Below are 25,437 nucleotides of genomic sequence, written 5' to 3' on the forward strand. Positions count from 1 at the left end.
GCATATATCTTATCCCTCCCTAGATGCACCAGGTGGAAACGCATGGAAAAGCTAATTGATAATATAATATTTATTCTTAAAATTATACTTAAGATTATGAACACAGGGCATACTTCTACACAGGCTCTAATGATTACTTGTTACTCTGCTAGTGTTAGCATGGCAATCGTTTCCTGTGAAACAGATGTTTAAGTGCCTTTGCAAGTCACCCGCCTTCTGAACTTTTTATACAGTAAACTTGTATCAGACCAACCTAAATGCTGTACAGTACTCAAGCAAAAATATCTAAACCAATCACACGTAGTTGACTAATGTCCCTAGAAAGGAATCATCAAAAAGAATATTAGCACCTGTTCCAAAAAACAATGAAATTACTTTTGATATCAGGCTGAACAGAGTAAAAGCACACAAACAGACTTCCTCAAAAAGGTCAAATCCCAATATTTCATCACTTACTTAGAAACCTAAAAGCAATTAAAATAAGTTTTGCTTTATATTATATAATGAAGTATTAATTTTCCCACACAACTGGATATCCAGCTTAATGATACTATTTCCTGAGCCATGATGCTTGCCAATCAGAATTGTTAGAATCAAACAGAACATATTTATAAAGTTTCAGGTAAGCCAGCTGAGCTCTCTACAAAGTTCTGTTAGCAATGTTAGCCTTTTGGGAACCAAATTAAGAATTTTTGAATTATTTCTAAGTATTTAATCTTCCATTTACAATAGCATTTTGTAATAAAACAGGGCTTTATTAATGCTTTAGATAATATATTTCAATGTATTTTACCATTTTAAATTTATTTGCACTAATCTTAAGAAGCAAAAATATTAAGAAATTCAGTTCGAATCAACCTGAAACAAAAGCTTTAACTGCTACATCAACCTGCTGGCAAAAGTGGTTTTTATCAGCTGCTGCCTTTGAACTACTATCCAAACTTGATGTAGCCACAAGTAACAGAACTTCCACTGGGTAGAAGGCCCCTCTTTATGTCAGTCTAAGGGGAAGCAGCAAGGGAATTCTCTGTACCAGGTACATTTTCTGCCTCCCTGACCCAATTGCTGAAATTCAACAGCAGTCATATGTGAATAACCAGGAAAATGATGGAGGTTTGGCTTCCAGAAATGCAGTACAGCCAACATCTCCCACACAGTTTAATTCATCACTCATACAAAGACCCAGCTGGGAATGGATGTTGTCAGCCAAGCATAAAGAGAGACCATGTGGCATTTTGATCTCCAGCCAAATTCTGTTCAACTGGAATGCAATAAAAAGGAATTGCTGTTGTTAGAAGTCCTCTAGTTCCACAGAGTCCTCCTACTAACCAGGCTGCTGCTAAAATACAAAGGAGGTAGAGACAAAAACCCTCTTGAGAAGAGGTTCATCATATTTTATTGTTTTTAACAAGTACAACAGAGATTTCAGGTAGCCTTCACATGGCTGCTGCAGAAGAGGTAGAGAACAATGACAAACAAAAGAGACAACTTCCCATGGCTTAGAGTTCATGCAGTTAATGGTTAACAGTATACCAAAGCTTGTTAAAAAAGACATACTATATGTATGCTGCCTTACATGGCATTGCCTCTCACTCCTCCCCCTCAAATAATGTCAAAAAGTGTCTTTAAAAAAAATGCTCCTATTAAATGTTCTAATTTTTAAGGTAATGAAGGCATCTTTCTTCTCTTTTGGCGAAGACAATGAGAAAATAGCTTATCGTTAAGAAAAAAAGATACTCGCGTTTTATTATAATCACAGTCTGACCTGTTTCCAAGAGAGAAAAACCTCAGAGCTACAGGAAAAAGAAATAAAAGTTATACTGATTCAAGGAGGTATGAAGAAAACAATGAGAGAACAAATTAATGAGTAGTAGCTGGCAATCATAATCATTAGTCACATATTTCTTACCTGAAAAGATGCAAGTTTGTGTCTTGAATTCACAAGGATTATCCTGGCTATAAGCAGCAAAACAGGATGAGAAGTCAAGGTATACACTGATTCCCCATCTAGAACCAGCATCTTCAGAATAGCTGCATGCAATGATTTTGGCTGAAAGATGGATGGAAAAAGAAAATGACAAGTAAACACAAGTAAGTTTATAAACATATGTAATGTAGAGTTCAGAAAAGTAACTATCCATGTATTTAAGGAAAATGTTTGCTGAAAACATTAAAAAAAAAATCATTCTCTTGAAGTCTCAACCTTTTACTAAGTCATGAGGAATTCTGCCTTGTTTCTTGCTGTCCTGATACACCATATCAACATGATCTGAAAGACTCCAATTTCCTCCCTCCTGAAATGTGTATGTCCAGTCAACACTATTCCCAAACACATTCCAGTAATATAATCCTTCCTATGACCCAGGGAGGAAAGCTTCTGGTAAATCCATGTCATTCAATTCATAATCACTGAAATAAAGTAATTTGTTAATTAAGTTAATCCTACAGCACTCAAGAACACTAGATTTTCCTCCACTGATGTCAATATGTGTAATCTTCCTCTTTCCCCAGAGAGATCTTCCTGCTAGAGTGGCATAAGGGCAGCAATATTAGAGCCATTCTTCCTTTTGTCCAATGAATAAAAACCTCTCTCTGCTTTGGATGCTTCTGCTTCCCTCCATGATGTTCCCTACAGTGATTCTTTTACTTAATGGGCTTGAAGTAGCTCTCCAGGGAATCTGTCTCTCAGTGGTGACTGTCAGATGTCAGTCATCTATTCTTCTCCCCCTTTTACTGCAATGAAAGCATTCAAACGGTTTATCTTCAGACTCAGGGAGACGCCAGTTCATCAGTTTATTCCTGGTTCTCATGTGGCAGGTTTCCTTTGCAAACTAAAAGAAGTAGGGCTGTTGTTTTCAGTTGGTGTGAAAGGGGCAAGAAAAAGGAATAGAGGGGAAATAGAAGGTTAAATGACAGCTTGCATTGAAGTCACTTGCTGAAAAAGATTCTTATTCAGCCTAGCTAACATGGAGAGAAGATATTTGAATCACATTTCAGCTTTTTAAACTAAATGAATAATGTAATTCCTAAGTTATTTGACCCCCCCTTTCAATACCCTCACCAACAGGTTACACTCAAGTTAAGCCACATTATTACCCTAGCCCACTTTTTAATGACCAAGTAATCTTCAGGCTTTTTTTCCTGATTTGCATATGTTTGTTAGTTATTTCTCCTGTATTAACATGGAAAAATATTTTTACATTTAAGACAGTGACTCGGGACTTTATTGACTTGAAGTATAATTCTGGCATGACATTATTTCAATCCCACCATGGAAAACAAAGTCCACAATAGTCAAACAAACCACTTGAGAATAAAAGAAAGAAACTACCAACTGCAATATACTAGATCCTGCCCACCTCCAGTGATTCAGAAAGTAACAGCCTTACCAACAAATCCACTCTGATTTTGAGAGGTGAATTCATCATTCAGTATTTCTAAAGATTCATTTTTAAAATACATGCACACATACAATAGGACACAATGTAATTTTGAGTTTAACATAAACATTTTTCCTTCTGTTCACATTTTATTATTTCTATAAGGAAAGCAGACCACACTTAAAATAGTGGGAAAGCAAAGAAGCTATAAGCTTTGTAACAGAACCATTTTCTAAAACAGCCTGGCCATGCTATAGCAATCTAGACTTGCAAAGCACTGTAGCAACCAATTAATCTCAAATTCACATTTCAAATCCTTTCATGGGAGAGCTCACTCCAGCTAATGTAACATTACAAGGAATGTAAAGAGGGGAGGAAGGAGAAGGGAGAGATGATGGCATGTCACGGCTTTAACAGTAAGCCAAGAAATCTCAGAGCCAAAGAACTGCTATCTTCTATTTTAACAAATTCATGTTCTTTTCCATGAAGCAAATCCCACACAGGAAAGCAGATATCCTTTTTTTAGCCAAGAAAGCCTGAACCAACTTTAATTTTTCTAACTCCTGCTCTAAGACTGCATTATCAGTGCAGAATTCTAACAACAGAATTTACTGCCCTAAGGTAGCATAAGATGAGAGAACAGCTGTATAGAAGAGGTAGACGTTTAAGATTTTACAGCCTCAAGACCTGAAAAGTTAGGAATTAAGTTCACAAAAATCTCTAAAGTATTGGCTAAGAGTAAAAAGAAATGTTTAGCTTGCCTTCTTGTGCTTAAACACTTAAGCATTCAAAGTATTGAACATATCTTATGTAACTCAAAAAATCCACATATTTCAAAACGGCCACAAGCCAGAACTTCTAACACAATATTCCTGACCTAGTAAACTGGGGTTAGCGTGCTCAGTTTCTCTATTCTTCACCAGACTTGCCATTAAAATATGTAATTATTTTATTCAGGAACAATTTTCTTAAAGCTCAGAAATATGTACAATATAATATCGTTATGAACATAATGCTGTGAAATCCCTGAGGTGAACATCCAGTTTCTGTTGGACCTGCAGGTGGTTCCATTTGATCACCTCTGGACCAAATACAGACAAATGAAGGCCAGTTCACTCAAATACGTGTTTTTTTTATCTCAGAAATGTAGCTGGTTCTGTATTCAACTTCCAAACGGTAACTTAATGGCTATTGCTAAGTAACTACTACTAAAGCTGTAAATCAGCTGCAAGCTGGACAGTACTTTCAGCTCTTTCAGCTTTCACAGTCTTTCAAAAGTATTTCCAGCACAACTGTTACTTCCTGAGTAATGATGACTAGAAAAAAAAATGCTGTCATTCACACTCAATTGCTCTGAGAACAGAGAGTATGAGGACTGCAGTTTAGAGTCTTCATGTTCTTTTCTTGATAATGATAATTAGAGGCAAAGTGAGCATTTGGTACACCTTCACTTTTGTATAAGGGACTGCTCTGAACTGGCCTTCTTAATGTTTCATCAGCTCTTTCTCAGTCTTGGGGATCCTTTCCCTAAATCTAAAAAGGTGAGTGCAGACACACACAAAGACAGAAAAAGCCAGACTAATGGCTTGGGAAGAATTAATTAAAAACTGTGGGTGGCAAAGAAAAACATACTTTCAAATAAGGAATCTGTATGTGGTAATCTCTGCTTTTAACAGTACAAAGGCTACTGTATAACAACTTGTCATTTGGCAAGGCAGAAGTGATACATCTTCCAGAATACGGAAGGACATACTGAGGTTATCAGCCAAAGATTTGGTCCTCTGGAACAGAATTTGCTCTTGAATCTAGATTTTAGGGGATGGGAAATCTGGGTTTGCTTGTAATTGCTTCCCTCAAACTTTGAACAAAGGAGATAAGATTACAGTGGAGACTTGTCTCCAGTTTCATGATCCAAATCAGCAACAGGTGACCCGTGCAGAGCCGAGTTGCAGACTGAAGACAATAAAAGTGAACTAACATAACCAAGTCTTCCCCGAGTGCTACATGTAGAAATAGTTATTAACGCTCTTGTTCATTTTCCCTATGAGGGTAACTTTGCTCCATTTTGAAGAGAGTATTTTCCATGTGGCTGCATTAAGTATCTCCCTTCCTTTCTATATTCACAGCAAGGGAATGCAGAACAAGGCTGGAGGCTACTTTAGTATATTATCTTTGCCTGCAAGACTGCTTCCACATCTAGCCTTTTTCATCCCTCTATATATTCCCCACAAGAGGGAGAAATGTGCAACATCTTCAAAGCCTGTATCTTACTTGTCACTGGTATTTAAACCATGAAAACATCAGTCAGTCTAAAATTCAACTCTTTCTTCTTTCTGGCTAGTTTATGTTAATGGAAGCCAAGCATCTGGGTCTCAAAAGTTCAAATTAACAAGGCCAAGGCATCATACTGGATTTGAGACACTAGTACTACATACATTGGTGGTTTTCCTACCAAAGATGAACACAGCTATTTGTATCAACAGCAGTGTAGTGGTATTACAGTCTCTTCCAACAAAAGGATCAAATAATACATAAAAGAAGCAGTAAAATAAGTATAGGAATAACTATTCAAATGCATTCCAAATCTCATTATTTGTAATCAATCTGGAAGTCATAAAAAGGCAATCAGGAGCTGTTGATATATGTATTTGGAGGATTCCAAACAGTTATTTACATGTGTTATTAATTAATACATTGGGATCTTCTTCCAGATGGAGATTCTCACCGTTACCAAATACATCCTACCTACAAATATGAAAGCAGACAACAAACAACTAAAACAGCTTGTCCTCACTACATTCTTGCAATCATCAGTGGTCTTAATTAGTTCTACTACACAGTTTTGTCCTGATCATCTACAGAACATACCAAATTTGATTCTACAAGCTAGTACGCATACTACTATGCTCCAACTTCAATAGCTCTGTACCTTTTATTCCCTTGCATGCAGGGAGACAGTGACAGTTCTTAAAGACGCATGTAGCCTATTACTACATCCAACTTATCACAAGCACTTAGCTCATTAAAAATGTTTTAGTCTAATCCTAGCAAATTCAAAGCCAGAACTGCTAATCCATTTTAACTAATATCTAACACTTTTTAAATCTTTTTTTAACACTAGTCACTTCCTAAAACACTCAAGGTAGTATCAGTCAGACTTTTCAACCGCTATAGTAAAGTCCCAAAGTTACTTCAGGAAACAGAAAGACTCCTAATAACGAAAACACTAGCTTGTTTTCTGCTTAAAAATTACCGAACTACTTCTATGCATGGACGCAAAAGACAGAAGCACAAGCCAATTCTGTGGGATATAAAAAGCAATCCTAATAGAATACACTAATGTAATCATCATTTACAAAGAAGGCCAAAATCAATTTAAGGGATGGGAAATAACATACATATAATCGTGAATATTGTTCATGGAAGACATCCGAGAGGCCCCTACGAGCAACTCATCTAAAAGAGGCTGTTTTATTTGTTCTTCACCAAAATTAATTATAGTCTCATGCATTCTTAATGCACTCATAAGAAATTAATGATGCATTCAGAAGTTACCTTAGAGCAGAAATGAAACTACGCCACTGACCCAGAGGTGAAATTTTCAAAGCATAGAAATGGCATCAGTTATGTAGCCTGAAAGCAGAAAGTTAAGACTAAGGCAATAAAGTATTCTGAAAATAATAGTATTGAATATAGTCCTGAAATAAATGAGACCTTGCAAGGCCAAAAGTTAGTGATTTTACTAAGAGCAGGCTAAAAGAAACATGAAGACAATTTTTTAACCCTGACATGGGAATAGATCATTTTAGTCTGAAAACCTGAAAAATGGAAGTTCTATTTTAAAGAGGTGTATTTTCTGTCTTGATGACAGAAATACAGAAGATTACAACAGATGGAGAAAATCAGAGCTATATTTTTAACCCACATTTTGTGAATATCTGTGTATGCAAGAAAGGAAAGCTGGATTAATGGAAGTACAAAAATGTCAGTTTATTGAGATGTTCATTTTTACAGAATGTTTATACACTAAGAATGCTTGGAAAGTAAGTACATAACGACAATTCAAAACATACAAAAGCTTTTGAATTGCGACATTTAATGAAGAGACCTGAACATTTTATTTTAGGTTAGTGCGTAGTGCACTTGGGAAAAAAGCCCACTAACATTTTAGAAGACAATAATATAGGCAGCAGCAACATAAATAAAGGTAAAGTACTTCTTTATGAATGCATAAATAGCTAAACCTTACAGCAATGTCAAACCCTGATGCAGTACTCATTAGAAATCGAGTATGCTCTGGTCTGTTTTCTTTTTTAATCTCTTGCCGATATAGTTTCTGGAACACCTCCTTACACCTCAGCATAAGTAAACATATTTCAATGCATTACACCCATAGCCACAGGAGAAACATAACAGAAACTAAACAGGAGACATGTATTCCCTTATTCAACAGCCAATTAGTACCTCATTCTTCCATTATGACAGACAGTAAACAGGACAGTTAATAGACAGCATGAACATTGTGTTTTACAGGTCTGAACTCTGTCACTGACAGCATCCTGGCATGCAGCGTCCGATTTTACAGGCTGCATATATACACTAACATAGCATACTAGAGTTCTTCAATAACCAGAACCCACAGATATTATAATACTATAATCTTAAAGATAAGAAACAGATTAAGGAGAATAGAAAAAATTAGTTTGTTTTGTTTTTTTTTATTATACATAAGGGCAAACTGAATTTACATCCTCCTCAGAAACAGAATAATTGAAAATTTCTACTAACTCATTTCATACCCTAGGAGGTTTAGTACACTTGGCTTCTACTGTTACTTTTTATTTAGTCATCATCAGATGAGATTTTAATTTATAGTATCAAAAAATGAGCAAAAAATAAGCCCACATACATATCATGTCAGCTCTAAAGAATAAACCAAACTGATAAACACTTAAAAAAGGAGGAGAGATACTGTATCTGAATTAGTTATTTAGAAATAAAAACCATGCACACAAATCTAGGGCAGGACTTTTAATTACGGAATTCTTGCAAAAAAAGTACCACAAAAATGCAACACAAATCAAACAGTTTTATGTGACACTTTTCATATACTCAAACTTCCCCTCATTCCACAGTTCACAGCATTTACATTGGTCATGGTATGTATCTTACTCACATTGACATTCTAAATTCAAACTCATGTAGATTTAGCATTAGCAGAGACTAGTGGTATGTTACTCCCTGATAGACTGCATTAATCAGTATTTTCCATAGCTTTAATTCCAAGAGGAAAAAAAAAAAAAAAAACAAACCAGGAGAAACTGTGCTGAACCACAGGTGCACGAGAGTCTGTATAGGAAGTGTGGTACTGCCATGAGAAACAATATATGCATCTCACAAATGAAGTTACGGTGTTAATTAGTTATTTACACAAAAAGATGCCAAAGCAAATAAAATGGACAGTCCTCAGTTTCATCTCCTACGTTCCCCCCCTCTTCCAAAAGCTCCGTTTGAGTTAGCATTTTTGTATTAACAATACTACAATTCACTTGGCATCATCCATGAGCCCAACAGGATACTCAGCATCCAGATCTGCTGTTCTTAGTATCTGCCAGATATTCTGCTATTTGCAAGACATGGAGCTTCTACCTTACCCTAAGGAGGGAAAATTTCTAAGCCATTTATAAAAAAATCTTTCTTTGATCCAGCTAAGAATGCACCCCAAAATCAATAAATAAAAAGTTTATTGACCACAAACGCCCTTACAGCAAATGCTCCCATATAATAAATACATCTTCCCCTTCCAAAACCAACATCTCCAGCTGGAAATCTCTTAAGTAGAGAAACAGAGTAACTATTTTGAGGACATTGGCTGTAAAACTGATATAGCTGAAGATGCTTTCAACAGCAGCCAGTAAGATCAATGACCATGGCAATTCATTCTAGCACTGCACCTCACAGACGTACTTTCTCCAACACATCTGTGTGTCATGGTGATTTGTGAAAAGTAGTGACTGTAAACGGACACTTATTAAAATCCAAGTATACCTCACAGAATTTCTGCAACAATGCAGGTGGCACAAAGTCCTCAAGCTTTAACCGTACAGGAGGTCCAGTCCAATTGCTTTGAACAAAGAGCTGCAAACTGCCCACACCAAGTAGAAACATCAGCCTCTGCCTGCAATAGCGATAAGAAAAGCAATTAGCAACATATCACATGCATTATTAAGGCTACCAGATCTGATTAGTTCTTGTACTAATTCAAAACGCGCAGCCTTAAAAAAATAAAATAAAATTTATTTAAAAAAAATCATTCTCTCGTTAGGAAAATACAATGAATGTAGTATTCAAGAATGTATGTGCAAACCTAAAAGGCTTGAAAATATATTTGTTTATAGTGGTTGCAATTAGTGACAAACTTTTTGGAAGCAAGGTTAGTTCCTATGTTTCAAAATTAAGGCTGTATCAAACTATCAGTGATCAGAGGGAGATTAGCAGAGGATGCAGATTATCTCACGTTTGCCTACTGCATGGCTGTTCTGTCTTCACAGGATGCATCTAATCCTCAGAATTTCAGAGAAAAGATACTGCATTAGCTTATGTTCCAAAACAGCATTTTTATTTTTTGGTTTGACTTAGCTGTTTATTTTCACTCTACAGCTGCAGACTTTTAGGAGATTTACATAAATTTCTGGACTTTTAATAATTTAGAACCTTACTGCGTTATAATCAATCGTGCCAACAAAGGCCCTGACACATACATAACATGTCTCCTGCCTACAAAACGTTAACATTTTAATTGTGCTCGTTTTATTTATAATAACTTGGTAAGTTAAGAAGCATAAGCGAATTGGGGGGGTGTGAAAAATGGTCTTTTTCTTTCTCTTTTACTTCTGTAAAACAGGACTTAGAGATGCCAGAGTCCTTCAAATGGAAACAAAAGGCTAAAGTGTTATACAATCCCTAAAAAAAACAAAGTCAAATAGAAGAGCCACATACAAATAAGCAGCTGGTGGGCAAGAATGTGTCCAAAGATGCAGAACAATGAGAATGCTTCACTGAAAGAAAAAAAACCAAACAAAAAAACCAGAACAGAGCCTTCAGGAGAATAAGAGAAGAAGGAAAGACTGGTATAGAGTTCTTGTCAAACTAGACAAGATAACATTTACACATTTACTACCTGTCACTATTCAACCTGTACTATCTAGCAGCAAATATTATTTTAATACATATCTAAGATTACTATTAAACTTCTAAAGTCCAGAACACAAAGTACTAAAAGTTACTGCATACTAAATTATTACCATTACACACAAAAAACCACAGAAATATATTTTCCAATTACTCTCCTACAATAATCATGCTTTGAACCTTCTGAAAAGAAAGATAACATAGAGCATGATCAACTATATTGCCACTGTGATTTGACAGATACACCTCATTATTTTATAATTTACACTATTTCTATTAATAAATTTAACACACTTAATTTAACATTACTGACATTTATATGGTGGGCAAACTTGTTTTAAGCCCTGACACAGTTATATCAGTGCAGAAGGCCTCTGCAACAGCTGATAACCAATTCCATTACTTTGGCTGGGATACTGTCTTCCTATTGGCTAATTTGTCATCACCAACTGATTTTTTTCCCCCCTCATTGTCAGACCCGTGGCCAACTACCAGTCTCCTTATCTCACATTCTGCACCAGAAAGTCAATTCCAAGCTCTCAGCCCTGCAAATTCTAGCTTCCCTTGTCTATTCCCTATTTTCTTAGGAATAATAATAAAAAAAAAAAGACATTCTGTCTCCCTGACTGCCCTTCACACTTACAATGCAAACCTGTAAACCCTCACCTCCCAGAGGCTGCCTGAAAACTGCTCTTCTGTGCTGTCTGAAAAGCAGAGGGAGTTCTGCTAGTTTCTCACTTACTATGGTGAACTACATAGTTTATTTGTTATATTTCCTTAAACATATGTCTGCATCTGTCCATCTTGTTCTTCCTTTCCCTGTGTGAGTGGGGGTTTTGCTGCCTATTTTTTCTTTAAACACTGTTTACACCAAGTCAAGCAGGATTCTGATCCATGATATAAAATGAGATGCTTATATACACTCTACTGTAATATTCATACTGCTATATCTGAATTGCTCAAATTCAAAATAAATTATAATAGAGCATTTGTACTTGAAAATCGATAAATTCGCATATAATGCTGGAATTTACATACAAAATAAGAGTGAGAAAACACTCAATAGACAGGCTATGCTTAAAAGCTGATTAAGTTGCAGGTATTGGGAGTGTTCTTTACTTTTTAGTGAAGCTAGAAATTACAGAAGAGAAGTCAAGGCAAAATTAGACGCCACATCGATTTTGGTTGTTTAGTTTTGGGGGTGGTTTTTTTTCCAATTCATATGCATCAAATTAAGCTGCAGAAGAAGCAAGAATTTATTCTTTTTTGTTTTTCAATATATATAGCACACCAGTTAACCAATCAGATGCCGCAAGAGAAATACCAGGAATACCATTCAGTGAAACCATAACAAGCAGTTATGTTCAGTTGGGAAATCATAACCAGCTTTATTGTATGGATTTGTTGTGGAAAGTTTGGCATTCATTTATGCATTGAATAAGTTAGAAGTAGTAAATATGCAATCAAAAACAACATTTCCCTGTTGTCTTAGGTACTGGAATCAAACATATTAAGAGACCTTAGAGGTATTTTGAAACAAGCTCTCCAAAAATATTCTGTCATTTGTTGCACCTTGCATGCTACTCCTTCTAATCTTCAGAAGCAAAATGTACGTCAGGCAATGACTGCACCTCCTTCTTACAGAGCTCAGGAAAAAATAAAAAGGCATTCCTCCTCTACATGGTTAACACATATTACAGCTAAATCTTCCACATTTTGCGTATTTAAAATACAGCCATGAAGGTATCTTTTTCTGTAGAAGATAACTGTTAACCACTGAAGTGAGAAGCAATAGCAGGGAAAAAAAGGAAAAGAATCTCCTATTCAATAAGTTAATTGTAAAGAATGATTTTAGACTTCATTTTTAAGCCATAAAGGTTAAAAGCGACATAGTGAAAAAATGTCTGCGGCCAGGAAAGGAGGGAAGCAGTTGAAGTGATAGAAAAAGCTGCAGCAAATTGTAAAACACTGTTAAATATTTTCCTTACAGAACCATGGTTTTGAAAGCAGAAAATGTTACGAGTTACTCTTTACGAGTTCTTTTAATACTGTTATTAAACCATACTTTGTACTGTGTTTATATTGTGCTAAAAGAATAAGATTAACATTATCCAACTTTCTATTTCCGATTGAATTCAACTTCCATTGAGTTTTTTGACCTCCAGAATTACAAGTTTCAGTTCAGGGGAAAAAAGCAGCACGTACTTGAATTAAGTCCATCTACCAAAAGTCACAAGAAAACCAGTGTTTTACTGAATTTTCTGAACTAGAACTTAGAGGTTTGCTGCATTTTTGAAACACTCAGAAAAAAAAAAAACCACCATAAAAAATACAGGTTTTTTTAAATTACAGGCAACAAAAGGTTGCAAAAGCTGCATTAATTCTTTCCTTAAAGCAATCACAAGGCATAAAGCCTGCTGGTAGGAAAAATAACTATGTAACACATTTTAACCTAGAAACTCACTGGAGACAACAAACAGGGTACAGATTTAAGTGCTGTAAGCAGTGCCCACATGAAATAGGAAATTATTTGTCTCTCGGTAGAATTTTTTTCTATCAAGAGAAAGTCACAACTTAACTTCCTTCAGCACTAAATCATTCAAAGCTTCTGAAACTATTACTAATGAAGCTTGAAAAATTCAAGCTATACACTTTTGTTTTGAATAAAACCCCAGGGTGTAATTTTGAGCAGAAATCCCTCTGTCTGCTTTTGAAAGGTAAAATATTGTAGATTTTCCTCCATATCTTCTGCCAAGGAGGGTTCTAATCCTGCCTAGAGTTGCAGAGAGAGACAGAAAAACCTCAAAGACCAAAAAGCTGAAGTATGAGCATTTGAGGAACAAACTGCTTTACTGTCTGCAGTGGAACAGCAGCAATAGAGTCACGTATACGGCACACAGACCAATGAAAGCTCCGAGGGGGAGCAAGACAAGATGACACATCACCATGACGGGATATGTACAAAGTATTACTTAATACATGATACAGATTAATATTACCTTTAAGAAGCTGAAAGGTTCATAAAGGCAGAAAAAAACACATTTCAAGAAGAAACATATTTCAAGCAATGATTAAGATTAGGATTAGGTCTGTTTCAAACGCTGCCTGACCTGCCTAATTAAGAATAAACTATTGCAAGATGCCAGAATCTAGCAATATTGAAAAATCTAAACTCCAGCTAATAATCAACATCAATAATACAAGGTAAGAAAAGAGGGGGAGGGGATAAGAAATACCCAACTAAGAAAACAGAAGCACATCATATTGTATACCACACTAGAAGATAAGGTTTTGACATGCTGCGATTACTAACAAACCTCAAATCAATATTTTAGAGATGACAACTATTTGTTTCTCTCTGGTATTGTAGCAAAAACTCTTGGGTTTATATCTGTCATATCAAAACACATCCATTTGTATTCAGCTACACTAACTGGCAATACATTACCTTCCTATTTATGTTTACCTTCTCTAATCTTTTGCTCTTTTTTCAGCAACACTTTTTCCCACCCTCATCTTTTAAAACAAATACATATATGCACATACACACACATACATAGTTTTCTCCTTCTATTATCCTTAAGGTGATACATTTCAGTCTATTCACTATTTATACAGCGAACTGTAAAGTCAGACTAACAGCAAGAATTAGCATAGAAGGTACAATTAGAATCAGAGAAACTCTTGTGAAGAACATAATTAGTCGATGAATAGCATCCATGAGTAATACCTTACTCATTTTACTTTGAGAAGAGTAGAACAACCTCACTATGCATCAGACTTATATACAGGCATTGTTCAGAAAGCAACATTACATGGTACTTCAAGTAGCCACATAAATGTAATGCAACATTTCAGAGGGAAAACTGTTAATTGTTAGATAATACATGGCAACATAAATTTAAATTTGTTGGCTTCTTTATACCAGTAGCTTCAGAAGTAACCACTGTAAATAAAGCTAGTGCTTTCAACAAACTCTATGTCACAGTACTATCCAGCAAAACAACGATAGAGAAAAGACACCACAGGGTACTTGGGGAACAAACTGAGAAATCTGTTTTCTTTTTTCCTGTCACAACAAGAATTTTGGAGGACTTATGTCACATAGTACAAAATTTAAAAATGCCTTTTGTAAAAATGAAACATCATCCCTATTAGTCTTCCACATAATAAATAATAATTTCCACCTTTCCATGTTATCAACCTCTGCAGAACAGTCCAGGTATGCTAGGACCTGTTTCTCCAAGTAGCTGTCAATGTTCTCCTCTGTCACAGAAGATGCGCTGAAAATATTCTGGATGGATGGATTTGAAAATATTTCCTCGTATTTCCCATCAAAAATCAACTGTAATAATGATCCGCTTTCTGGAAGAAAAAAAAAAGAAAACAGAAAAAAAATAAATCAGTGTCAACTTTGAAACAACTTGTCTTACAAGAACTGTTCAAACGAAAACATATACCACTCCCCTTTCTAGGGCTGAACCTTCATTTACAGTGCAGGAAAAGTGCAGTTGCATTGAAACTGATGAACAGCAGGAGTAGACACCACTTTATCCAATAGAAACTTTACAGAACTTGTATTAATGTCAGTGAAATACAAAGTGTCAGGTGAATGCAAAACACAAACTCACACTGAAATTTCAGGAGAAATACATGAATGCCCTGTCAAATACCTACACTGCAGTTATTGGAGACTACTTCAATTACCACAAGAGGGTTTTCTTCCTTCAAAACTATGTGCATGTGTGCGTGTAACAGTAAAATCCTGTAGATAAGACAATAATATCACAGACTAGAGAAACCTTTCAGGTGAAACGTGACAAATAAAAATAGTTCAAGACTTGCAAGAGTTCAGAGGATAAATTCTCATGTAAAAATGCAGAAACCGCTCAGTCATTCCTTTAAATGCTTAGAATATTCACTAATATATTTTTATCTTCATAAAAACTATTTTCCTGCGATAAGTTTACTATGTCAATGAAAAGTCTGCATATGGAGCCAGATTCTTAAGAGTAACTACTAAGGTGGATTTGAATCCATGAATGTTTCTCCACTGAAGCCTTTCAAAAGAAATGCAAGTCATGAAGTGCTTTACGTTTAATTCTTAAGAAGCTTTAGATCCACCAAGTTCTTGACTCAGACTACAGCTTGGTTCACAGGAAGTATCTTTCCTTTTTCCTTCATATATGCCACAGTGTATTCAATCCAGCAGCCCTTAGAGCAACTTCACCATGTTAAAATCTTTTATTCTTGAGCAAAATGTTCTTGAGCCGGGCCCAGAGAGTGGTGGTAAATGGCATGAAATCCAGGTGGAGGCCAGTGACAAGTGGGGCTCCCCAGGGCTCAGTGCTGGGTCCAGCCCTCTTCAATGTCTTTATCAATGATCTGGATGAAGGCATTGAGGGCACCCTTAGCAAGTTTGCAGACGACACTAAGCTGGGTGGAAGTGTCGATCTGCTGGAGGGTAGGGAGGCTCTGCAAAGGGATCTGAACAGGCTGGACCACTGGGCAGAGACCAATGGCATGAGGTTTAACAAGGCCAAAGGCCGGGTCCTGCACTTGGGGCACAACAACCCTGTGCAGTGCTACAGACTAGGAGAAGTCTGTCTAGAAAGCTGCCTGGAGGAGAGGGACCTGGGGGTGTTGATTGACAGCGACTGAACATGAGCCAGCAGTGTGCCCAGGTGGCCAAGAAGGCCAATGGCATCTTGGCTTGGATCAGAAACGGCGTGACCAGCAGGTCCAGGGAGGTTATCGCGCCCCTGTATCGCGCCACTGGTGAGACCGCTCCTCGAATCCTGTGTTCAGTTCTGGGCCCCTCACCACAAGAAGGATGTTGAGGCTCTGGAATGAGTCCAGAGAAGAGCAACAAAGCTGGTGAGGGGGCTGGAGAACAGGTCTTATGAGGAACGGCTGAGAGAGCTGGGGTTGTTTAGCCTGGAGAAGAGGAGGCTGAGGGGAGACCTCATTGCTTTCTATAACTACCTGAAAGGAGGTTGTAGAGAGGAGGGTGCTGGCCTCTCCTCCCAAGTGACGGGGGACAGGACAAGAGGGAATGGCCTCAAGCTCCGCCAGGGGAGGTTTAGGCTGGACATTAGGAAAAAATTCTTCACAGAAAGGGTCGTTGGGCACTGGAACAGGCTGCCCAGGGAGGTGGTTGAGTCACCTTCCCTGGAGGTGTTTGAGGCATGGGTGGACGAGGTGCTAAGGGGCATGGTTTAGTGTTTGATAGGAATGGTTGGACTCGATGATCCTGTGGGTCTCTTCCAACCTGGTTATTCTATGACTCTATGAAAATCAGTATCTGCCTGCACTGCAGCTGTGGCTGCAAGTCATGCAGATGTACTAACTGGTTTTAAACTAGTTGATGCAGGGGTCTGCATAAGATAGGTGCCTTAACATTAATCTGTCATTCCAGTTAGCAGCTCTTGTGCACTCAGTGTTACTATAGCTACGCCAGTATCAGTACCCAAGCCAGCCAATGCTAGCACAGGTACAGATCCACACAGCCAGCAGCTGCACAAGGAAGCAAACCAAACACCAACGCCAAACTCCTCCAGCTAAAACATATCTCAGATATACAGGAAGACCAAGCACAGAACCAATTTCAATTGGAGCGATGGATGACTTGGTAAGAATGGATGATAGAGATACATTCATTCTGCTATTTCTGGACCACACCGCCGACCACAATTTACTTTTCTTCTTTACAACAGTGATCAGCCACGTGATGTAAGCGATCATTTGTACTAGATGATTTTAAGCTGCAGCTGGAAGGGCATGTGCAAAAGAATCATAAACGTTTTGCAGCTCTGCTGACATTGTACTTTCAACAGAGAACAAAAATAATGAGAAGCTTTCTCCAATCTGTGCTTTGGGGAAGACAAATGACTACTTCTTTATATTAGATTATAGTTGCCTAGACGACACTAGTTTGCAGAATAAACTACTGGCTGTGAGGACACTGATGAAGAACACTGATGTTTACTCTCTCCGGTAACACTGTAACTTAACTGTAAGGACACAAAATCTGCTTCTGATTCTGTTTAGCTCCTTGTAAGTCACCGTACAAATTCAAGGTCACAGTCTTTACATTTAGTTCCAGTATCACAGATAGGAAATGCCTATATAAACAATGACTAAGAATCATCACAAATCCCATCATTTTGTAGCCCTGCTGCAAAATACCTTCATTCAGAATAGCCTTCTCCACATCTTACAGCAGCAGACTAATTAAAAAAATAAATAAATAAACAAAACAGACCAGAGCTAAAGAAAGAAAAAGAAAAACACACACCACAAAGAGCATACACAGCTCTCACTGAAAAGAGATCTAACAGATGTTAGTCACACCATCTAACAATCCCGGAGAGCACAACGGTTAAAGTTAACCAAGAAGCAACAGAAGGAAGAGCAGAGTAGCTCCACACAGTTTCTCTCCCAAAATTCAGTGAGCGCTCGGGTAGGGATAAAGGACTCTTTCCATACGCTACAAGGCTGTTTTAAAAGGCACAGCACGTGACTCTACCACAGCTGTAATTCCAGCCTATCTGAGATACGGCAGCGCCTTTTCTCGCCAAATTTTAAGAGCCGCTGCGTCCCCTGGCAGCAAAGCTGGGGTCAGCGACCACCTCACCGACTCCCCTCCAGGGGCTGCCCTCCGCTGGTCCCTCAAGCAGCTGTGACTAAATAACTAATAAAACAGAGGTAACAGCCCACGCCCGGCTTTTTCTCCCCATGTTTCCCTACAAGAGGGACCGGCCAGGCGCGGGAGGGTTTACGCTGCAGCCGCGGTCCCGGCGGAGACGCCGGTGGTTCCGGGTCCCTCCCCCGCCTCACCTGCAGCCGCGACCTCGCCCTGCTTCCACTCCCGGGACTCGGCGGCGGCGGCGGGGAAGCCCCTCAGCAGGGAGCGCTCCAGGGCCAGCATGGTCCCCCCTGTCGCTGCTGCCGCCGCCGGCGCGCCCTTCGGCCCCACGTGCCGGAAGCGGCCTCAGGGCGCCGCCATGACGTGCGCGCGCGCCGGGCACGCCGGGAGGACGCGGCGCCGCGCAGGCGCGCGCCCGGGGCAGAGTGGGGAGAAGGAGGCGGGAGGCGGGCGGAGTTTCTCGTCTGCGGTCTGTGTCTCCGCCCTGCGCCTCGAGCCGCGGGGCTCCCTGAGACGGGAAGAGGGGTCTAAGCACGCCCAGTCATAGAATCATAGAATAGCCAGGTTGGAAGAGACCCACCGGATCATCGAGTCCAACCATTCCTATCAAACACTAAACCATGCCCCTCAGCACCTAGTCCACCCGTGCCTTAAACACCTCCAGGGAAGGTGAATCAACCACCTCCCTGGGCAGCCTGTTCCAGTGCCCAATGACCCTTTCCGTGAAGGATTTTTTCCTAATGTCAGGCCTAAATCTCCCCTGGTGGAGCTTGAGGCCATTCCCTCTTGCCCTGTCCCCTGTCACTTGGGAGAAGAGGCCAGCTCCCTCCTCTCTACAACCTCCTTTCAGGTAGTTATAGAGAGCAATGAGGTCACCCCTCAGCCTCCTCTTCTCCAGGCTAAACAAACCCAGCTCTCTTAGCTGCTCCTCTTAAGGCCTGTTCTCCAGCCCCTTCACCAGCTTCGTTGCTCTTCTCTGGACTCTCTCCAGAGCCTCAACATCCTTCTTGTGGTGAGGGGCCCAGAACTGAACACAGCATTCGAGGAGCGGTCTCACCAGTGCCGAGTACAGAGGGAGAATAACCTCCCTGGACCTGCTGGTCACACTGTTTCTGATACAAGCCAAGATGCCATTGGCCTTCTTGGCCACCTGGGCACACTGCTGGCTCATGTTCAGTCGCTGTCAACCAACACCCCCAGGTCCCTCTCCTCCAGGCAGCTTTCTAGCCAGACTTCTCCTAGTCTGCAGCACTGCATAGGGTTGTTGTGCCCCAAGTGCAGGGCCCGGCATTTGGCCTTGTTAAACTTCATGCCATTGGACTCAGCCCAGTGGTCCATCCTGTTCAGATCCCTTTGCAGAGCCTCCCTACTCTCCAGCAGATCGACACTTCCACCCAGCTTAGTGTCATCCACAAACTTGCTAAGGGTCAGTCCAAGTGGCAGCCCAGCGGTCCCGTGCCTGCTAAACCCTGTCCCCAAGTGCCGCGTCCTGCACGCTGTCTGTACGCCCCCAGGGATGGTGACACTACCACATTTCCCCCTGGGCAGCCTCTGCCAGGGCTTCACGGCCCCTTCCATAGAGAGATTTTTTATAATATCCGATGAAAACCTCGCCTGCTGCAACTTGAGGCCATTCCCGCCTTGTCGCCTGGGAGAAGAGGCCAGTGCCGACCTTGCTACAACCTCCTTTCAGGCAGTTGTAGGCACCGATAAGGTCACTCAGTCTCCTCCAGGGTAAACAACTCCAGTTCCCTCAGCCGCTCCTCGTAAGACTTGTTCTCCAGTCCAGCTCATTCCTAGGGAGCTTCCATCTGTCCCTATGAACTTGCTTTCATCAGTGGACGATGTGTTCATGTTTTCTCTTACGCAGCGTTTGCAGAGGATTGGGAAGTTAAAAAATGTAAAACCAAATTTTCAGCTGCACAGGTGAGAAAAACAGTGGTGTTTCAGGTTTGAGGTAGATCATACAATCATAGAATCACTAGGTTGGAAAAGACCTCCTAGATCATCGAGTCCAACCATCCCTTTCTACCACTAAACCATGTCCCTGAGCACCTCGTCTACCTTTCTATTAAATAAACACCTCCAGGGATGGTGACTCAAACATCTTCCTGGGCAGCCTATGCCAGTGCCCAATGACCCTTTCTATGAACCTCTCCGGTGCATCTTGAGGCCTTTCCCTCTTGTCCTGTCCCCTGTCACTTGGGAGAAGAGGCCAGCACCCACCTCGCTACAACCTGCTTTCAGGTAGTTGTAGAGAGCAATAAGGTCTCCCCTCGGCCTCCTCAAGGCTAAACAGCAAGATAATAGAGAAAACATGAAGTATGGTTAGTTACCAGGCAGGATTTCTTTTGAACAGGTGTAGTTCAGATGCCTGCATGCCTAAAGGTGGTTTGGATACAGACATGTGGCTGAATTGGCTTGTTGAGATTTAAGAAGGGGTGAGGACCATGCCTTGGTCTGTTCCTATGTTCATTTCAGCACCTGTCCAGATACCTATGGGAACAATATAAAACAACAGAGTTCTTTTCCCTTACTAAAACCTTTATAAAGCAATAGGAGGGAGAGATAGTGTAGGCCACTGTGTAATGTAGGGAAAGAAAGTCATTGAAACCACTCTTTGAGAATGTACAGCAAAGAACATGGCCAGTTGCAAATAGCCGTGGTTAGCTCTTCCCCGATACTGTGGTGATGCTCTTAAAAGCGCTGACATTAATCTTCATTGATCATTTAGAAAATTTTATCTACTAATATTACTTAATCTCTTCTTGTATGGTACACAAATAATGAGAAAGATTGGGTAGGTCTGAAGTAAATATATACTCTGTAAAACAAAATTGTAAGATTTGAGGTGCAGTCTTCCCACTCTTAATAGATTAGTTTTTCTTAAATTTAGCCATTCATTTATTCTTGTCTTTCCTGATATCAATGGATATGTATTTGTTGTTCATTTAGCAAATACTTCTTTGTTCCTTCTTTTTTTTCTCCTTTCTGTTCCATCAGAAATTACCTCATCTGAACTTCTATAAACTAATTCTTGCCTGGTTAATTAGCAGAACTTTACTCTGTCTCAACTACATCTGTGAGTTTTCAGACAAAAAAACCAAAGCTTATGTGAAAATAATTCAATTTACATTCAAACAAAAGAAGAATTCAGAAATTACTCTTTCATTAAATAAGCATGTTGTAGCATGCCTGAGTTTGGAAAGGGTTTAATGCCTTCTGAAATGAGCTTACAAATAATCATCATCTCACGATAACGAATGATAGGTTTTCTTACAGCAACAGTGTCTGTCCTACTTTGCTAACTTCAAAAAGAGAGAGAAGGATTTAATTTTTTTCTTTTTAATATTAAAGGACTTTCATTCATTGGATTCTCTTTGTTGGTCTCAACAAAAAAAGCAGAACAAAATTGGTTCCAATCACATTACTTCAAACAGAAATTTTAGCTGGAACAGATAGAATCTTGCATTGAAGCTACATGATAACTTTCATCTGTTTTGTGTATTCAGTAACGTGATTGTATTTTTCAACATAGAGTATGAAAAGTGCACGGTCATCTGTAAGCAGAAATGTATTTTTGAGATTATGGCACATTTTAATAAAAGAATGGATAGTTCTGGTTCTTGTCACACCTGTGTGTCACAGGGTGGCTACCATTCTGCTGTGAGACTGTTCTGGTGTGAGGCTGGTAGGTTTCACAGGAACACTGAGTATGATGGTCAGTAAATGACGACGAGGTGACAAGTTGCATATTCTGGAAACCCAGCTGAATTTCTAGCACGTCACGTTTCACCATGGAACAGTGAAGCTCTTGGTTAATCAGTTCCAATTGTGCTTGAAAATCAGTTACAATGTTGCTTTTGATGTTGAGCCTCCAAAGTCTGAGGTATCTCTGTGACTTTTGACTTAAGTAAGGTTTGGCATGTGACTTAAAGAATGAGGATGATCCGTCACTCCCGTTTTATAACGTAAAATTCAGTGAGAACTGTGTGTGAAAGGTGTGTTTTAACTACAGAATATTCCATGTGAATAAGCAGGAAAATACCTAATATGGTTTTGTTACTATTTTTTATTAACGCAACAATATAATAAGCAGTCCTCTTCAGCTTTCCATCTTAGGTTCTGAAACGAGATTCTTATGTGATCAAGGAATAATGCATTTTGTACAAATTGTATTCCAAAATTGTTGTAGATCTACAGAACAGTCACTGAACTCTTAGATGTTACAGTGTACCTTCCAATATGGTTCTTCCAAGTGGTAAGTGAGAAGGATTTAAACTTAATAGTGGTATTAGCTTAAATGTTCTGTGGTAAGTTACACCCTGCCTGATGAGAAGTGTACTATCCCAAAAAACACCCAGTTGCTTACGGCTTTGCCAAATAGCACAAATATGTAGTTTCATGTTTTCTGTTTGGAAAAATGTCCCTTAGCTTGGACCTGAGGGTGAAGTAGGTACACTGTATCTTTTTCTTTTAAAAAAAGCAAAGGCACAAAAATGTTTCTTTCTGCATTTTCTTCTTTTCTCTGATATGTATGTTTTGGATATGGAGGTATTTAGTGATTGGGGGAGAGGTGCCCTCTATGTCAAAGAACGACTTTTTTTGCCATCTCAGTTCAGCATAGTTTTGCTGTGTGATAGAATTATAATAACAGAGGAATAAAGAGTGTGTAAGGACCCTGTGTTAAGGCAGGAGGCCTCAAATTCTGGCAATGGCAGAAATTCAATTGATATAGTAAGTTTAATCTAGATAATCCCTTGTGCAATATTTATTAGAAGTTTTTCAGGTTTTTTACAGTATTTTCAAATGTGATTTTGAATGGCATCACTGTGGAGGCTCTTGGACCTCCAAAGTTTGAGCCAGGCAAAACTGACTGCAAATGTTAGAAGCTGCAAAGAAGGTTCTAGCAAAATAAATAACTAGATTGTAGTGGAAGGAAGTGGATGGAGAGAGAATATTCACCAGTAGGCCTGAGTGACCTTTAGCAACCTAGTATATTTACTAAAACAGATTTTCATACTCTCCATAATGAGTTTCTCCCTAGATCTTTCAAACTACTAGCTGTTTTGAGGATTTTCTGTCCTAGGAAGAAAAATACCAAGATAAATGTTCTCTTTCAAAACCTGCCTCAAAATGCCTGCCAATATTTACAGTGTATTTACAATTTGACACAGTGAAGGATTGATGAGATCATTAACAGTGGACTAGAATGACTCATTTCCCTGTCCTTCATGACTGCTTCTGCTGAGCTCTTTACTTCTGGCTGCCCAAAGGAGAAACTGACGTGTTCTGAGCAGGCTTCCAGAGGGCTGGTGGAAAGCATCTCATATTTTACATTCTCCAAAGGTGACCAAAAGATTCTTCAGATCTCACAAATTTTCTGGGTACTGCCAGCACCCACAATTCACTCAAGGTTTTTTCATTCATTTTGCACAGTTGTTAATCATTAGACGACATAAACATCAGGAAATCTGTTGGCGTCGTTCACCATCTCTTGCTTACCATAAGAATAATTCTTGATATTGATAGGATCAGGATTTGACTTTCATTGACATGTATATGTTATGTACAATCTTTCAGATCCTATAGTAAGGTGAATGCTCTCTGTTATACTCCAGTCCCCTTCCAGGCTTCCTGTGGCTAGTAGGGCAAAAATAAGTTCCCATAGGTTTTCCAGCTGTTCTTTTTAGTTGCAGAATTATGCTTTGCTTTTTTTTCTGTGGGAAATTCTTTCTCCTTTCTGCTGTTGTAGGTTAAGGAACGTTCTAGGAAGTTTATGACTAAAAAGCAGTCTAGAAATGCACACGATGAGAAATTGCTTTTTACGTTTTGTTACGTGCCTGAACTCTGCTGATATATTTTGCATCCCTTCTGTTCAAAGGATGATTGTAGCAATTATTAATAAAATCAGGTTAGCATGTACTAAGGGATTAGACCATGTCTGCATGTTAATTCATGTTCTGCCACAAACTAAATTACAGGGCACTGTGACCATACTTTGAACATGAGACTAGGGAGAATATTCATACTATGCTAAACTGCTTCAATTGAAAGAAAAGGGGTTGCTTTAGACTTATGTTCCATCTCAGAGGAAGACCTTTCTTGTTGAATTTTATGAATAAAAAATTATTGAAGAGAAAACAGTCCTTTTTTTAAAGTCTTGAGTCTTCGTTTTACAATATTTGTCCAAATTGCCTAAGGTTCTATGTGGCTTTGTATTACCTCTCTCTTTGCTGATAAAGAATGGCCTAAAACAATATGGTCACTTTACTGAGGATCAAAAGTTGGCTAAAACCAGTTTTATGGTAACAAATTTGAGGGGGGAAAGGTGAAAAGGAAAAAAGCTTATCAGAAAGTTGTTAGAGGTGTGGGAGTCTATTAAGAGCTGGAGATTACTTTTTGTCTTTGTATGGGTTCACACAGTGCAAAAATATGTTGTGGTCTGACATCCAGAGTGGCTTTGAGTTGTCTGAATTACAGAGCTGCATCATAATGACTCATTCTCATTGCGTACTGACATCCCTGCTGGGAAAGAACTGCTGTGTCTCCCTCGTAGCAATTTCAGTTTGCATATTTTTGTGTTCTCCTCCCACTGAAGATTTTGTTCTTACAGCCATCTACAATCAGGATTGTCCTCTTCAAGAAGATAGGCGCTGTTTTGCAGGTGCAGTAAGTCATTTATTTCAGTATTAGAAGCAAATGTTTACTCCACCAAATGGAGAAGGAATATTAAAAGCCATCTAGTATCTCTAGGGGCTTTGCTATAGCTGAAGTCCCTCTCTTGTCAATGCAGAAGAGGACAGTAACACAAGCACCAGTTGCAGATTTGTATTATTTGCATTCACCTTTCCTTTGTATATATAACATCTAAACCCTTTAGAATAAGCATACTAGTCCTTATAAGACAAGCAAATGAGTAGCCACTGAAAGAAAAGTCTTTCTAAAGTTGGTCAACCAGTGCTGTGCATTCTTTGTATTCAAAAACAATCCTGCCTGAGATGAAACACTGCATATCCAGTGTTTCCCCCCCAAGTCCTAGAATGAGTGAACCAGGAATGGCACACAGAGTAGATACTTCACCTCCAGGGAAGGTGACTCAACCATCTCCCTGGGTAGCCTGTTCCAGTGCCCAATGACCCTTTCCATAAAAAAAATTTTCCTGGTGTCAAGCCTGAACCTCCCCTGGCGGAGCTGAGACATTGTGTTTTCAGGGCA

The 25,437-nt window shown here is 39.1% G+C and overlaps 1 protein-coding gene across 1 annotated transcript in view; it reads right to left on the reverse strand.

Annotated features, from left to right (window-relative positions):
- The window catches only part of TTC27 (tetratricopeptide repeat domain 27), a 130,098-nt gene extending 111,544 nt beyond the window's left edge, over window positions 1–18,554 (reverse strand). The window contains exons 1-4 of the mRNA XM_069852457.1: window positions 18,411–18,554; window positions 14,759–14,936; window positions 9,429–9,558; window positions 1,910–2,050 (exon numbers count right to left, since the gene is read on the reverse strand). Coding sequence (XP_069708558.1) covers window positions 1,910–2,050; window positions 9,429–9,558; window positions 14,759–14,936; window positions 18,411–18,501 — 540 coding nt within the window. The 5' untranslated portion in view covers window positions 18,502–18,554. The remainder of the gene's footprint in view (window positions 1–1,909; window positions 2,051–9,428; window positions 9,559–14,758; window positions 14,937–18,410) is intronic.
- Between the last annotated feature and the right edge of the window lie 6,883 nt (window positions 18,555–25,437).

The sequence above is a fragment of the Phaenicophaeus curvirostris genome, chromosome 2, assembly GCF_032191515.1.
Source record: "Phaenicophaeus curvirostris isolate KB17595 chromosome 2, BPBGC_Pcur_1.0, whole genome shotgun sequence".
In the NCBI taxonomy this organism is placed as follows: Eukaryota; Metazoa; Chordata; class Aves; order Cuculiformes; family Cuculidae; genus Phaenicophaeus; species Phaenicophaeus curvirostris.